The sequence below is a fragment of the Diospyros lotus genome, chromosome 12, assembly GCF_014633365.1.
Source record: "Diospyros lotus cultivar Yz01 chromosome 12, ASM1463336v1, whole genome shotgun sequence".
Lineage (NCBI taxonomy): Eukaryota > Viridiplantae > Streptophyta > Magnoliopsida > Ericales > Ebenaceae > Diospyros > Diospyros lotus.
This window is the reverse complement of record NC_068349.1, coordinates 9,148,801-9,165,852: the sequence shown is the minus strand read 5'-3', so window position 1 is coordinate 9,165,852 and position 17,052 is coordinate 9,148,801. Positions and strand designations below refer to the sequence as shown.

Sequence of the window (17,052 nt, the reverse complement as noted above, 5' to 3'; positions counted from 1 at the left end):
ATTGTCACGACTCCAAGGATCGCCATGGCTATAATTGTCATTATAATAGTAGTTAGTTTACATGCTTTTACTATATTGTACTCTAGGTTGTTGAGAATAGTTGTACCTTTCTGTTAGATAGGTTGGTGTTGTTGCTTAATTACAACGATGAATTTATAGATGGAAAACCACCTTAGGATGACTTGTGTGTGGATTATCTGAGCGATGGGTGACTATCGAGAGCGATGGATGACTATCGGGAGCGATGGATGACTCTCTCGGGGTGGAGCAGCAGTGATGGATGACTTTCCCAAGGGTAGCAATAGCGATGGGTTAGTCTCTCGGGTAGATTGAGAGTGATGGACGACCCCTCCGAGCGATGGATTACCTGTCCAAAAAGAAGATCGGTTAGGGGTGCGGGTGAGGATCCCTGTGCAAGCCTTTCGATGCCTAAGTTAGCATCTCGAAAGTATAGAGTAGTCAAATACAAGAATGAAATGTGAGTGTGAGAGATTGCATACCGAATGGGAGGGACTCCCCTATTTATAGCGATGAAAGAGGCAACCAGGTGTCGGGTGACCTGATTTCTTTGGCGAGTAACTTGGAGGTGGTTTTGACTGAGTCTCACGAGAGTGATGGCATGCTGATCATGGGCGTGCCCATGGCACCCTTGATGGGGGTCACTGGGTGAGGTCACTCGGGGGTGCGGGCGCGAGCACGCATGGGGCTGCGCGAGTGAGGGGGCCAGCAACACGTAGGGCTGCGCATGGCCGGACATGCTCGGGGCACCCTGAGTGATGTCACTCAGGGGTGTTGGTTGTGTAGGTGCGTGCGCGGGGCTGGGCGGTGGTGCAGTAATGCGGGCGCGCACGGGGTTGCTGCAGCGCCTACGTGGCGGGTCGTGGCCATGCAAGGGGGGCTCCCTGCTTGGCCACGTGACGCCGTCTCCTTCCTCTGATTCTTTCGTTTATTTTCGCTAATCCACTCTGTCCACTTGTTTTGCAGGGCATATCAGTTGGAATAGCCTATAAATAAGCTATATCACTTAGAGGATGTCATGTTTGAATTGATAAACAAAATTTCTGATTTCTCTCTCATCAATTCCCTCTCATTTCCCCTTTGATTTCTTTATAATCTCTCCCTTTCTCTATTCTGTCCACAAGCCTCCCTCTTTTTTGTCTATCATCTCCCTCTTTCTGTCCAATTCTTCCTCCAATCCTTTCTATTCTTGGTCCTAATTCCCTTGGATTCTTCCAATTTCCAATCCAAACCCTAGGTACATGACATGGACCTACCAACCTTTCAAGAGAAGAGGTATTTTTTTTTTTTTGCAGCAGTTGATGACTAAGCTTAAGATGGAATCAACTGCTCCATCTTTCTCTTCTCCTACAATTCCTTCATCTCACTGTGCCCAAACAGGTAAAGCTGGCAACGTTCCTAGTCAAGGTACTGTTACAGCACTCCATACTTCAACTTCTTTAGAAAGACCACCTTGAATTGTAGACTTTGGAGCCTCAGCTCATATGACAGGTTCCTCTAATTCCTATCTGACCTATATTCCATGCTCTGGCAGAGACAAAGTCAGAATTGCAGATTACACTCTTTCTTCCATTTCTGGAAAAGGGTTCATTAACTGCAATCAAAACCTTAGACTTTCCTCACTACTTCATGTCCCTAACTTTGCTAATAACCTGTTATTTGTGAGCTCTTTTACTAATGACCTAAACTGTAAAATTTATTTTTTCACTACTCATGGTATTTTCCAGGAAGTGAGCATAGGGAAAATGATTGGCTCTGGTAGACTAGTTGATGGCTTGTACCTGTTGGATAATGATTCTATCTCTCAGCCTGACAAGCCCTAAGAGCTAAGCACATAACCTCAGCTGAGAAGCAGCTAATGCAGTGGCATCAAGGACTAGGTTATCCTTCTTTTTCAGTGTTAGGGAAACTTGTCCCAGGTCTAGCAAAACAGTGCAGTCCGAGAAATGTTTTTTGTGAGGCTTGTGAGTTTGCTAAACACACAAGACATGTTTACCCTGCTACTAATAATAAAAGTCCTAAACCTTTTATGATTGTTCATTTAGACATTTGGGGACCTAGTAGGACTAAGTCTCTTAGGGGATGTTTGGTATAGGAGAAATTTTAAGATTCCTGGGAATGCTAGGTTGGAAATCTGTATTCCCATGTTTGGTACAATTTTTTTATAAAACGAATCCTGAGAAATAGCATTCTCGGGAATGATTTTTAAGCAACTTTCCCACAAAAAGATTTTCATGGGGGGTTGAGAATCCAAGTTTCTCATGGACTTGGAAATGTTTTTAACAAAGAAAAAGACTAAAACACCCCTTACCCTTTTATAACCCCATACAAACATATTATATATATGTAATATATTTATATTAAATATTTTATATATACATATATGTATATATATTTATATATTATATATTAAATATACAAATATATATTATAATATATTTATATTATTTATTATAAAATATTATATATATATTAAAGTAGCTATTCATATGTGTATATATATATATACACATGCATATATATACATAATGTGTAAAAAAATGACATTTTTTTGATTTTCTAAAGATGTTGTGGGTCCTAATATGTTATATAGTAGAAGGAATTTATCATTTTTAAATAAAAAATTAAATAAGGGTAATTTTGAAAAAAGAACATGAATTTCCAAGAATGTTACATTTAAACTAAACATAGGAATATAAGATTCTTAGAAAATAATACTCAACATTCCTGAGAATATTTAAACCTAACCAAACATAGAATTGCATAAATCCTGGGAATCAAAGATTTCCAAGAGCATTTCCAAGAATCATGAATTCCAGGAATTTAAATACTTCTCCCGTACCAAACGTCGTTTGATTGCAAGCATGGAAAGAAAATAAGTTCTAGGCAATTGAATTGCCTAGAAATTATTTGCATGGAAATTGTCAATTAAATGTGTTTGATTGGCTTAATTGTCAACCTAAAAATTGTTATACTTTTCAATCTTTTGGTGTTTGATTGTCATTATTTTTCATGAAAATAGTCATTTTTTCCAGCTTTTGTTGTTTGATAGCAATTATTTTCCATGGAAATTGTAATTTTTTCCATGGAAATTGTACCTTTTTGAACTTGAAATTTGACATGGCCCACATGATGTGCCTTATTTGTTACAATTTTTACGTTGTCTATCTCGTTGTATAACGATTTTGATTGGGGAAAATATTGAGTTTTTCTATAAAATTGATGTTGGGACTCGATGGTGTTAGTGGCGGCGTCGCTGACCATGGCTGGAAATTGGACATGACTACAAGTCGACTATGGCTGTGGGTGTCGAACCCGTTGCCGACGGCTAGGGCTTGATTTGCTCGCTATGGTCGTGACCCTCTGCCCTCTTCTCGTTGTGGCTCCGTCGTGGCTGTCTTCTCCATCACGGGTTTGTTCTCACCATAACAGTGGTCGATAGAGGCCGTTCACATCATTGTCCTTGAGCGATCTCCTTCACGGTCCATAGGCGATGGCCGTGGTTTATGGTTTCCCCTTGGCCGTTCGTTCCTTCTTCCAGCATGATGGGTGGTCAGAAAGGGCTTGGCAAGTCATACACAACGCCAATGGCTGAAAGGTCGAATATCTGGTTGAGGCTTTCGATCTCAGCCATGGCAATGGCTATTTGCTTGGTGAACAACGCGAATTACCTGAAAAATAAAAACCACCCCCACCATGAGAAAATGTTTTCCAGCATTTGAAGGAAAATCAGATCACGTGAGCAAAAGTTAGAAAATAAGTTGCCTAGAAAAAAAAAGGCAACCAAACACCCCAAAAGTTAGAATTTTGGTGGAAGAAAATGGATATTTTCCATGGAAAACTTGGCCAATCAAACGCACCCTTATTGGTTGTAGATGGTTTATAACATTATTGATTGTTTTAGTTGAACCACTTGAGTTTATCTTATGACAAGTAAAAGTGAGGCTGGTAGTTGTTTTCAAACATTCCACAAAATGGTCACCACTCAGTTTGATGCAAAAATCCAGGTCTTGAGAAATGATAATGGGCTAGAGTATAGGGAAACAGGCTTTCAAGAGTATCTAAGGGAATAGGGTATCATACATCAAACTAGTTGTGTAGATACCCCTGCTCAGAATGGGTAGCAAAAAAGGAAGAATAGGCATCTCTTGGAAGTGACTAGGTCTCTCCTGTTCACCATGCATGTTCTAAAGACTTATTGGGGAGATACTGTCCTCATAGCTACCTATCTCATTAACAGAATGCCCCTGATGACCTTAATTTTAGAACTCCCTTGGAGTTGTTACTGGGAGCATCATCCTATACTATCCCTAGTTTTTGGCTGCACTTGCTATGTAAGGAATCACACTCCTACACAAGTAAGCTAGATCCTAGAGTCCTCAAATGCATATTTATTGGATATTTTGCTACTCAAAAAGGATACAAATGCTATCACCCACCTACCTGAAAATTCTATGTATGGATGTTACCCTTAGGGAAGATGAGAGCTATTTTCAAAATGCTCTGTCACCTCTTCAGGGGGAGAGTCCAAGAGATTGGAATCAGGAAGAGATGCTGTTAAGATCTTCATATCATCCCATGCAGTGGACTGGAACTATGGAGATTATGAAGACTGCCAGCAATAATGATGTAACTGAGGGGGAGGTAGATAAGGATATGTTGGATATGGGATTGTTGGAAATAGATAAAGAAGCTACTGGTTTTGAGAAGCCAAGAAAGGAGAAGGAGCAGGGGATGCAGGTGAGAAATCAAGTCAACTGGATGAAGGGATCACAAATACAAATCATCAGGGCTTGAACATATTTGACAAAGGAGAGATACTAACTTATTTTCGCAGGAAACAAGCCACTCAGCACACTCTACCTAGCCAAAAGGATTCCCTACCTCCACTGATACTAGTAAGTGCCCCACTAACACTAAATCTCCTTTTTATAATCAAATCCCTGTAACTAATATTGAGTCTGATTCTACATTTAGTTTCTCTGATTTGGATCTTCATAGCTATCAGAAAAGGAGTTAGGAGTTGTACTCAACATCCTATCTCCAATTCTATTACCTATAATTCTCTGTTAGTTTCCTACAAAAATTTCCTGTCTTCCTTGGAGTTAATAACAATGCCTATAGATTGGAAACAAGCTATCAGTGAGCCACAATGGAGAGATTCTATGGTGGAGGAAATGAGAGCCTTGGTGAAAATTAAAACTTAGGAACTCAATTACTATCAGCTAGCAAGAAACCAGTAGGTTGTAAGTGGGTATTTACAGTTAAATATAAAGCTAATGGGACAGAGAAATATATAAGGCAAGGTTGGTGGCTAAGTGGTTCACTCAAACCTATGGAGTGGACTATGAGGAGACCTTTGCACCAGTGGCAAAGATGAACATAGTATAAATCCTACTATCTTGTGCAGCTATATTGGACTAGGATTTACACCAACCAGATGTCAAAAAATGCCTTTATAGATGGAGAACTGGAAGAGGAAGTGTATATGGAGGTTACACTAGGTTTGTGCAATCTAGAAAAATTGGGGAAGGCTTGTAGATTAAAGAAGGCACTATACGGTCTAAAACAGTCTCTTAAAGCCTGGTTTGACAAATTTCGGATATTAGCAAAGCAATGTTGATCATACTATGTTCTTTAAGAGGGAAGGAAACAGAATAACTGTTCTCCTTGTGTATGTTGATGATATAGTGGTGATAAGAAATGACTTTGATGAAATACAACAGTTCAAAAAATATTTGGGGAGAAGAATTTGAAATTAAAGATCTTGGTAAGCTGAGATACTTCTTGGGAATTGAAGTTGCTAGATCAAACAAAGGCATCTTTATTTCCCAAAGAAAGTATGTACTAGGTTATTGAAAGAAACATGTATGTCAGGGTGTAAGCTAGTTGATTCTCCTATTGAAGTCAACCACCGGCTCAAGGCTGATGAAGGAGAAAATGTGGATAAAGGCAGGTATCGAAGTCATGTACCTGGGGTTGAGCTAGGGTTTTGATAGGAAATGAGAAGAATCCGGGGGAGAATTCAAACAAAAAGGTAGGGGGAAACAAAAAAAATGAGGGAGGATGCAGACAGAACAGAGAAAGAGAGAGAATAAGATGTAATTGGGAGAGAGATCAGAGAAGTTGAGAGAGAAACATAATCCAATTTATCATTCAACTCCCATTCTCTAACTAATCTAACCTATTTATAGATTGTCATATCCTTTCAGTTACAATACAACTGAAAGGTACAACTATTACAATAGCAAAGTACAACAACCGAAAGAATTACATATAATACATAATTACTACCATATCCTTGGGGATCGTTGGGGTCATGACAATTCCCCCCTCGAGAGATTTCTTATCCCCAAAAAATTATAACAACAACCACTATTTTCTTCATTCAATTTTTGCCTTCACTATTTAGTTCATCCTTTGTCTTTTTTGCCTTTCTTTCTTTCATCTTCTAAACCTTTTTCCTTTTTCTCTTACATTCTCTTTCTTTTGCTTTTCCGGCAAATATAAAATGTATTACTCAAAGATCTCCATGTCAAGGCCCTCTTCTCCCATTCATTTGTAAATTCTAGTAATTTCCTTGACCTTGATGTAGAAATTAGGCTAGTGAGTTGTAGTGATAAGTAGTCTGATACCAACCTTCTCTTCCTAACAACTTCCAAATTGTATGGAAGTTCTTCTATTCAACCCGCTTCAATTGTTCCTGTAAGAAAACTGTAATAGTTTTTCATATCATTAGAGTAGGGCCAATCACCCTATATATACAAATATAGATCTACAAAGTAGGAAAGTTCACAACAAGGAAACTATGAGGAAAGGAAACCTAATGAAACTTGTACCAAAAAAGGAACCAATGATTATGGAAAGATTCCCACAACCAATCCCACGGGGATTGATTGGGATGAATCCGGTGGGATTGATTCTTCAACACTCCCCCTCAAGCTGGAAAGTATATGTTAATCATTCCTAGCTTGCATGCAATCTCCTGAAATCATGCCGGTGGAAGGCCTTTGGTTAAGATGTCTTCTAATTGATTTTTTGTTAGCATATAAGGAGTAGTAATTAAGCCACCATCCAGTTTTTCCTTGATGAAATGTCTATCGATCTCTATATGTTTGGTACGATCATGCTGGACTGGATTGTGAGTAATACTAATAGCGGACTTGTTATCACAATATAATTTCATCGTTCTTTTCGATTTGATCTTAAGGTCATTCAAAAAAATTCTTAGCCATAGAAGTTTGCATACTCCATAAGCCATAGCTCTAAACTCTGCCTCGGCACTTGATCTAGCAACTACACTCTATTTTTTACTCCATGTGACCAGTTTTCCTCTTAGAAACGTACAATAGCCTGATGTGGGGTTGTCTGTCTATAGGTGAACCTACATAGTCAGCATCATAATAGGCTTCTAAGGTCATACCACCATTGTTTCGAAATTATAAGTAATGCAGGATGCGGTTTAGAGCCTGTAGGTGTTCTTCCCTTGGGTCATGCATAAATTGGCTGACTACTCCAATGGAGTAAGCAATATTGGGCCTGGTATTAGACAAATATATTGACTTGCCCTAACCTTTGGTAATTGCCTTTATTAATTGTGCTGCCTTCATTTTTCGACCTTATTTTGTGATTCAGGTAAATGGGAGAGCTTGTTTCCTTGTTTCCTTCAGCAAGTTTAAAATATACTGCCTTTGGGATAGAAATATATTGTTTTTGGAGTAGGTTACTTCAATTCCAAGAAAGTATCTCAACTTACCAAGCTCTTTAATCTCAAATTCCCGTGCCAGATGTTCTCTTAGAGTAAGCCTTTTAGTCTCATTATTCCCTGTGATAATAATATCGTCAACATAAACCAACAAGACTGTGATCTTACCTTCCCCATTATGTTTTATGAATAGGTTATAATCTCCTTTAACTCTGTTTATATCTCAGTTGCCTTATTGTCTTTGTAAACCTTCCAAACCATGCCCTTAGACATTGTTTTAGCCCATCCAAGGCCTTTTCAAACGACACACCTTATTATCCCCAAGTAGTCCTTTGAACCCAAGTGGAGGCTCCATATAAACTTCCTCTTCTAAGTCACCATGGAGGAAGGCATTCTTAACATCGAATTGCAACAATGGCTAATTAAAACAAGCAGCAAGAGAAATGAGTATTCTAATTGTATTCATCTTAGCTATCGGAGAAAATGTTTCTTGATAACCGTTTCTATAGATTTGTGTGTATCCTTTTGCTACTAGTCTTGCTTTGTGTCTTTTGAGTGTCCCATTAAATCTGTATTTCACCTTCTTATTCTTTGGTCTAGGTATAACCTCTCAAGTGCTGTTCTTTTCAAGTGCTTTCATTTCCTCTTTCATAGCAAGTGCCTAATTCTTATTCTTTAATGCATCATGAATTGATCTTGGGATTTCTATAGTGTCCAGTGAGGTAAGAAAGGCTTGATATTGTGAGGACAGTCTATGGTTAGATACAAATTGAGATATGGGGTAGATAGGATATTTTGTGCATTTTCGGGTACCTTTTCTTAATGTAATGGGTAGGTCAAGATCATGAGGCTTAGGTTCTTCCATAGGAATCGAAAAAGGGATAGTGGTGTTACCTTTATTTAGGCAGGAATCTTGAACTTGTGTTGAAGAAGGTTGGCTAGGTTGTTGAGAGGATAAAGGAAGGGTTAGACGAGTGTCAAGAGTGAGATCCTCATCTTCACAATAGTGCTCCCTTGAAGCTGTGGTTGAGAAGAAAAGAAAAAAGGGGTATTTTCGTGAAAGATAACATCCATAGAGACAAAGAATTTATGAGTGGAAGGATGATAGCACTTATACGCTTTCTAAGTGTTGGAATAGCCAAGGAAGATACACTTGAGTGCCCGAGGGTCCAGCTTGTTGCGACTATGTTGAGGAAGGTGTACATAGGCCATGCACGAAAACTTTCGTAGACAAAGTGGAGGAAATGGGGACAAACATGTAGTGATGCATGAGGAGCCAAATGGGATTCTTGTTGTCAAGGGGTCAAGAGGGTGTGGTTAATCAAATGAGTGGTAGTGAACACAGCTTCCCCCTAGAATTGTTTAGGTACACAAGACTAAAACAATAGAGAACAAGTAACATTTAAGAGATGACAATTTTTTTGTTCAGTCACACCATTTTGTTGGGGGGTGTCTACATAAGAAGACTTGTGAATAATTCCTTCTTTGATAAAGAATTGGCTTAGACATTGATTGAAACAATCCTTGGCATTATCTGAGCGAAATTGTTTTATACACACCCCAAATTGGGTTTCGATCATTTGACAGAAATTGGGAAGAATAGTGGAAATGTCAGATTTGTCTTTCATGAGGTAAACCCAAGTGACTCTAGTGCAATCATCAATAAAGGAAACAAACCATTGAGCCCCATTGCAGTTATGAACTCGTGAAGGACCCCATACATCACTATGAATTAATGAAAAAGGGAAGGCAAACCTTTTATTAACCAAAGGAAAAGAAGTTCTGTGATGTTTAACAAGTTTACAGACTTCGCAATTAAGATTGTTAAGAGATACATTGTGAAATAAGGCCGAAAACATAGTTTTTAAGAGACTAAATGGAGGATGACCAAACTAACAATGCTATAGTAAGATCTTGGAAATAGTATAAGGGGGTACATTATGATGAGAGAGCCAACTGGTGCCCTGATCCATTAGAAGTGCTTGCTGTCTCAAGATAGTAGAGTCCGTCCTTAAACTTAGCAAGTCCAATCCTCTCCTCCCTAAGGTTTGGTCCTAAAGAACACAATGTGTGTTAAAAAATGTAACACTGTAGTTTAAAGATTTAGTAAGTTGCTTGATGGACAAAAGGTTGGTGGATGTCTTGGGAGCATGAAGAACATTGGTTAATGGGATATGTGGGATGAGATTGATGTTGTCTAGACTAGCAATAGGAATATGAGAGCCATTCGCAACAACAATCCCTTTAGTGCCCGAAAGAGGTTTATAGGTTTCAAAAAAGGTGGGACACAGTGTCATATGTCAGTTGCTCCTGAGGTAAGAATCTATGATGTAAGATGTGGGCTTTCGTGAGCATTAAAGGAACAAGTTGAGAGACACTTACCAGAAGTGGCTAGAGAGCATGTAGAACTAGAGCCAAAGAGGGATTGGATAAAACTAGGGGTGTTCACGGTGTGGTTTGGTTGGTCTAAGCCCTTTTCAATACATCAAAGCATATGTGCGATTTTTTTATTACTCCAAACCGCGCTATCTGATTTGCTCTCCATAAACCGTATCGCAAAATACGGTGCGGTTCAATGCGATTTCTGTAGTTTGTTCGAGTGGACTTTCTATTGGGCTTGGTAAATTAGCAAATTGGGTCTAAAGTTTTTTTGGTTGATCAATTTAACATATTTTGACTTTTTCACTTCAAAATTAACTTTTTTACAAGGAAAAAAAAAAGAAGAGAAACTATACTAGTAAATAGTTTAAACAAACTACAACTTAATCAAAAATCAAAATGCAAATTTAAACATATTTCCAAAACATGCCATAACTATTAAAGTCCAAACACCAAGCATGATCAACTTACTACTAATTACTAAAGTTCAAACACCAAGCATAACCAATTAATGTCATGGAGTTTAAAGTAAATAAGTTACAATCCAAAATTTGTTTAGGCTTTAGGGTTTTATTTTTTTAAATTTCATATTGTTAGACTAGTCGGGTGGTTCGATTAAAAATCGAAAGTATTTTTATCAAATCGCAAACCGCATGGTTTATGGATTTCTCAAACCATCTCAAACCGTTCCCCTAAAAAAACCATGCGGCGCGGTGCGATTTGGTCGATTTTCATGGTTTAGCAGTTTTTTTTGAACACCCCTAGAGAAAACCTCACAGCTTCTCAATTTCTTCCTTACTCAATCCATCGAGTTCATCACTACTGACAGAAGTATCTTGTGACGAATCTGTTATTTTGGCAGTGTTTGTTGATTGTGGTGCCTCTCCCTTGAATCCACTAGTTCGACTTAGAACTTGGGCCTTTCCATGAAGTTTGAAATAATTTTCTCTCATGTGACGTGGCTTCTTACAAAATGTGCACCAAAGACCATCTTTATTGGAGGGCTTGAGGCGATTAGTTTGATGTCCTATGGTTGTCTTTCCTCCATTAGGCTTCCTTGATACTATGGCAGATCCTTCGGTTTGTTAAGACTCCAACATGACTAAGCGCATCTGCTTTCTTGGGCCCGAACAATACAAAAGATGCCCAATGGTCACAGTTTTCCTCTTCCAAGGATTTGAACTTGAACAGGGTCAAATTCTAGGTTTATACTTGCTAGAAACTCAAGTACTCGATCTTGTTCAGTGAACTCCTTCAAGGTTTGGGCATCCCCACTGTCTTTTATCTTCAAATTTTGATGGTGATCAAGTTCTAACCATAGACTGTTCAATGTATTGTAATATTCAGTCAGAGAAAGACTTGCTTGTTTCATAGGCGTGATTTTGGTTTTGATCTCAAACATCAAGGCTACATCTTGAATTTTCAAGTAGGTCTTCTGAAAAGTCTCCCATACCTCTTGGGCAATGGATAGGAGCATGCAGTTGCGACTGATTTTGGACTGCATAGAGTTCCACAGCCACGACATTATTATCGAGGAGTCCTCGTCCCATGCTGCAATTCTTGGGTCGTCTTGTGGTGGTGGTCCTATTCCATCAAGATGACTCAATTTTCCTTTTTCCTTAAAAAAATGCTCTGACCACTTGTGACCTTTGTAGATAGTTTCTTCCATCTACCCGGAAAGATGGGTTGAGATTTTGGAAGTCACTCGCTGCAGTATTGTGAGTAGCTCCAAACAACATAGGACTAGTGTTAGGGTCAGCCGAGATGTGGCTAGGGTTGCTGGTTGCAGAGATTGAAGGCATATCTTGTCGAGGCAAAGCAACAATCACTGAATAGTCATTGGAAGTATATCAATCACTAGAAAAACATGAACAGTCATTGAAAGATACCAACAGTCACTAGGGAAAGCAAGAATAGTCATTGGAAGTTGAATAGTCACAAAAAATACGAACATCAACTTGCTGGAGCAGGGACACTGTGGTGTCGAAGAAGAAGTTTGAACGGCAGACACTTGAATTCGGGATCAAAGGGTTGTGGGTTCGTCTTCCACTGTGGTTGTCGATGATAACAGAACGGGCGATGCGAGGAAATTGAGGCAATGACAATGGACAACAATGTTTTTGGGTCAAGCCCCGGTTGAATAGCAGCAGCAACATCGTCTCAATCGGAGATGAGCGATGAACAAGCGGTGGCGATGAAGAATTGACGGGGAGGAAGCTGACAGGGAAGAATTGACGACAATGGCAACGAAGGTCGACAAGGAAGAACCCTAGGAATGGTGAGGACACACTGGCGATAAAGGCTAGAGAATGGCTATGAAGGCCGACGAAATAGAGGGTCTCAAAAAAGGGCAGCAATGAAGGCCGGAGAACGAAACTCCTAGGAAATGAAATGCTCTGATACCATGTAAGAAAACTATAATAGTTTTTCATTTCATCATAGTAAGGCTAGTCACCCTATATATACAAGTATAAATCTACAAAATAGGAAAGATTGCAACAAGGAAACTATGAGGAAAGGAAACCTAATCAAATTTGTACAAAAAAAGGCAACCAATAATTATGGAAAGATTCCCACAGCCAATCCCACAATCATAGGGGATTGATTGGGATGAATTCGGTGGGATTGATTCTCTAGTAGTTCCTTTTCTTCCAAAACCAGCACCAAAACTAGTGTACACCATTTGAAATGAAAACAAGACTGTCATTTTGTTCAAGATCAAAATTATTCAAAATAGCAGTAAGATATTCTCCTGCTGGAATTATTTGAACCTGTTTGATGCCTGCTTTAACCAAAGCTATGGACTCCTTAGCCTTTTTCGAAGCCAAAGGCAAAGAAGCAATATTCTTAGAACCTTCTTTCTCATAACCATTCCTCCCAAGGTTCCATTTTTGGACATTAGCCAGTTTCTTTCGACATCGGACTAGGGACCAAGGGTAATGCAATGGACTTTGCTTCCTATGTCAGTCCATCGAATAATTCCTCATCGTTCTTCTGCAACCTCTTGGTAGGCACATCTTGATTTATTACCGAATTCATTTCAACAAATTTCTCCTCCAGTGGAGCCTCAATAACTTATCTGGTAATTACCATTCCTTTCTTATCATCCTGAATTGTTTGATTCAATTCAGGTCTTTCCTCATTTCCTGCGACTACCATTCCTAATCTTAAGACCTCAGCAATCTTAGAAGTACCTATAATCTGCTGGCTGCGCATAGTATAAATTTTAGGTTGCAGCTTATGATTTCTGAAAATGGCTTCTAGCACCACTTCTTGTAGCCTAGCCTTCTCAGTTGCTTGTTTTACCATGGCAAGATACATTATTTTCACAATAGGCCTCAACTCATCTTTTAGACCATTGATGAATCTCGATACAAAGTAAGAATCATTCACGGTTGGATGGGAAAAAAAAATTCGTCTAGTAAATTGATCTAAAAACTCTGAAATCAGAATTATTAAGTCATCCAATTTTTTATTGAGGTTAGCGACTTTCTCTTGGAATCTGTCCTCCATCTTCCAGTTTTAATTTGTCGAATTTCACTATGTACCACTATTAAGGATTGCTGGACTTGTCTCTAAACTGCTTCCAGTACTCGCCTAAACCTCAATTCAGCAAACGCAAACTTGGATCCACCTCAATCACTGCTTTAGGAAGTCGCCCAGATCTTATAGAAACTAAATTCGCCTCAAAGATTGACTCTGCCTAAATCTATAGAAACTGAATCCGTCTCAGAGTTTGAATCCACCTACATCTGACTAATAATCGATCGTCTCACAAGTCAACAACCTAGGATCGGCTTCTCTGGCTTACTGTTGAGGATCACCTAGGTTAATCAACTGAGAATTCATCTAGATTTGCTTCGCCTTTCTCACTATGCAACAACTGAGACTTTGATATCATTTGTCATGTACCTAGAGTTGAGCTAGGGTTTTGATAGGAAATGAGAAGAATCCAAGGGAGAATTAGAATAAAAAGGTAGGGGGAAACAGACATAAATGTGGGAGGATGCATACAAAACAAAGAAAGACAAAGAAAGAGGGAATCAAGAGAGAGATAAGAGAAGTTGAGAGAGAAACGGAATCCAGTTTATCATTCAACTATCTTCCATTCTCTATCTAATCTAACCTATTTATAGACTGTTATGTCCTTTCAATTACAATACAAATGAAAGGTACAACTACTATAACAACAAAGTACAACAACCAAAAGAATTACATATAATGCATAATTACTACCATATCCTTGCGGATCCTTGGGGTCGTGATAGAAAACTAATATACTTGTCTCATACTAAACCTGATATTGCTTATATAGTAGGGGTTGTGAGTCAATTTATGCTGAATCCTAGATCTATTCACGTGGAAGCTGTAAAGAAAATCTTAAAGCATCTAAAAACAGCTCTCGGGGAAAGGTCTACTGTTTTCTAATCAAAACCATTTGAACATTCAGGGGTATATAGTTGCATTGGGCTAGTTTCTTAGATGATGGAAGGTCAACCTCAGGCTATTGCACTTCTGTTGGAGGTAACCTAGTGTCATGATCCTAGGGTTTACTCTAGGATTAGATCGGAAATCGAAAGGATTCTGATAGGTTTAGAACAAAGAATTGACAGATTTGGGGGAGGAAATGAGAAGAATGAGGGGGAAAAATCAGAAGAAGAAGGGAGAAGAAACAGAAGAGAGGGGAAAGAAGAACGAGAGGGAGAGACGGGAGAGGGGAAGGAGAATTAAGAGAGAGAGATAGAATTAAGATTTTCATTCATTCAACAATCTGACTTCCCTTCTCCTACCAACAGCCTTTTATAGGCTTCCTCTAACAAAATAACAGCATTCATGTGCTGTAACAGCATTACAAAATATCTCCTAACAACTTGCTAAATCTATTACTATAATGCCCTTCTATGAAATCTTGGGTCATGACACCTAGTTACATGGAGAAGTAAAAAACAGTTAGTTGTGGCTAGGTCTAGTGCTAAAACTGAGTATAGGGCAATGACCCTAGGTGTATGTGAGCTGTTATTGGTAAATAATGTCATAGAAAAATTGGGATTTCCGAGAAAAGGGCCACTATTATTGTATAGTGATAGTAAAGTTGCAACAAGTATTGCTAGTAACCCTGTTCAACATGATAGAGCCAAACATATAGAGATTGATCGACATTTTATAAAGGAGAAGCTGACAAATGGCCAGTTATGCATCCCATTTGTTCAGTCTAAGCCTTAACTGGTAGACACTTTCACTAAAGCATTACACAACAAAGACTTCCTTTCCATAATCTACAAGATGTGCATGAAGGGCATTCATGCACCACGAGGGGGAGTGTTGGAAGTCTCATATACTACATACAACTGTTACAACTGTAAATGAACAATTATACTTATTTTGGAAAGATTGACTTATTGGTACAGGATTATGGAAGACTAATTCTATGGAGGAAATAAGGGAAGACAACAATTATTGATTGAAAGTTATATCTTGTATATAGGCTGTAGTTAGAAAATGATTTCCTTTTATATGGTTTCCCTTTTTAGACTCCTAATCTATAAATACCAATGATATAAATAGGAGGATTGTCGAGAGGTAGGATGTCACGATCCTAGGGTTTACCTAGGGTTTAGATGGGGATTTGGAAGGAATTGAGGGGGAATTAGATTGAAAGAGGGGGAAATACAATTAGAATTGGGGAAGAATGACAGGCAGAACAGAGAAAGAGGGAGAGAATAGAGAGTGAGGGAAAAGATTCAATCTTTCATTTCTTTTGATGCCCATCCTCTTACAGCTAACCCCTTTATAGGTGTTTCTAATGGTTCTTCAGTTATAATAACTGAAAGCCCAACAAACAAGGCAACAACCAGTGTCTCTAACTAATTCACAACAACAGAGCAACAACCAAATGCTTCTAACCAACCCACAACAATAAGCACCCCCATTTACACAATTACCCTTCCTATATCCTAGGGTCGTGACATAGGGTGTCTTTTTCTACTCTTTCAAATTAGTCTAATTGCTTGCTATTGCAACATTTTACTTTGGATCCTGGTTGGGCCCACTTTTGGCTCATTCTTGTATTGAAATTTTTTCTTAATCTTGGTCTCCTAAGCTGGATATGGGCTCATGGTCATGCCTTACCAATGTTGGAGCAGAACGAACTCCATGAGTATTAGCTGACTCACATCATAATTTTGGAGGTAATAATGTCATTAGTAGTTCTCTTTAATGCCTCAATAATGATCAATCACAAGAATACTCCAAAATTGGCCATAATCATACCTTGTATTTCCTTAATGAATACAATAGGTTACATTAGGGTAATGGGGTTATTACAAATGCTTCTCCTATGATGCAACCTATAATTTTCCCATAGTCTCAATGCCTAATTTTCATTTTTTTTATATACGTGGGGTTATTTAAGTTAGTTTCCTATCTTTCTGCATTATATCATTCCTGTCTGGGATTATTCTTCTCTTCAGTAATAAATGTAACCAATATTTTCATCTTTTTTAGGGTGAATTGAACTCTGCTTTTGGGCTTGATTCTAGTGGTACTGTGTTGCAGGCAAGGACAAGCTCTAATGGCCAGAGGAAAACAAAGATTGTGTGCACAATTGGTCCTTCCACAAGTTCACGTGAGATGATATGGAAACTAGCAGAAGCTGGAATGAATGTTGCACGGTTAAATATGTCCCATGGGGACCATGCATCACATCGAAAGACAATTGATCTGGTTAGGGAGTATAATTCTCAATTCGAAGACAAGGTAGTGGCCATAATGTTGGACACAAAGGTATGTTGGTTTCTGTGAGATTCATATGATTCAATCATTTTTTTTTCTACAATTGTTAATAACTAATTTGAGTTCTGTCATGGAGCTATCAGCTAGCATAGAATTAGAAGAAGACACCCAAATTTAGTTCTGATCACATATGTCAGTTATGTTAATATGTCTCTGAT

General features: G+C 38.6%; 1 protein-coding gene across 2 annotated transcripts in view; it reads left to right on the top strand.

The window, feature by feature from the left end:
* The window catches only part of LOC127786666 (pyruvate kinase isozyme G, chloroplastic), a 71,195-nt gene that overhangs the window by 16,572 nt on the left and 37,571 nt on the right, over positions 1 to 17,052 (top strand). The window contains exon 2 of one of the 2 annotated variants that reach the window (XM_052314211.1): positions 16,607 to 16,885. In XM_052314211.1, coding sequence (XP_052170171.1) covers positions 16,607 to 16,885 — 279 coding nt within the window. The remainder of the gene's footprint in view (positions 1 to 16,606; positions 16,886 to 17,052) is intronic. The other variant, XM_052314212.1, reaches the window with a different exon arrangement.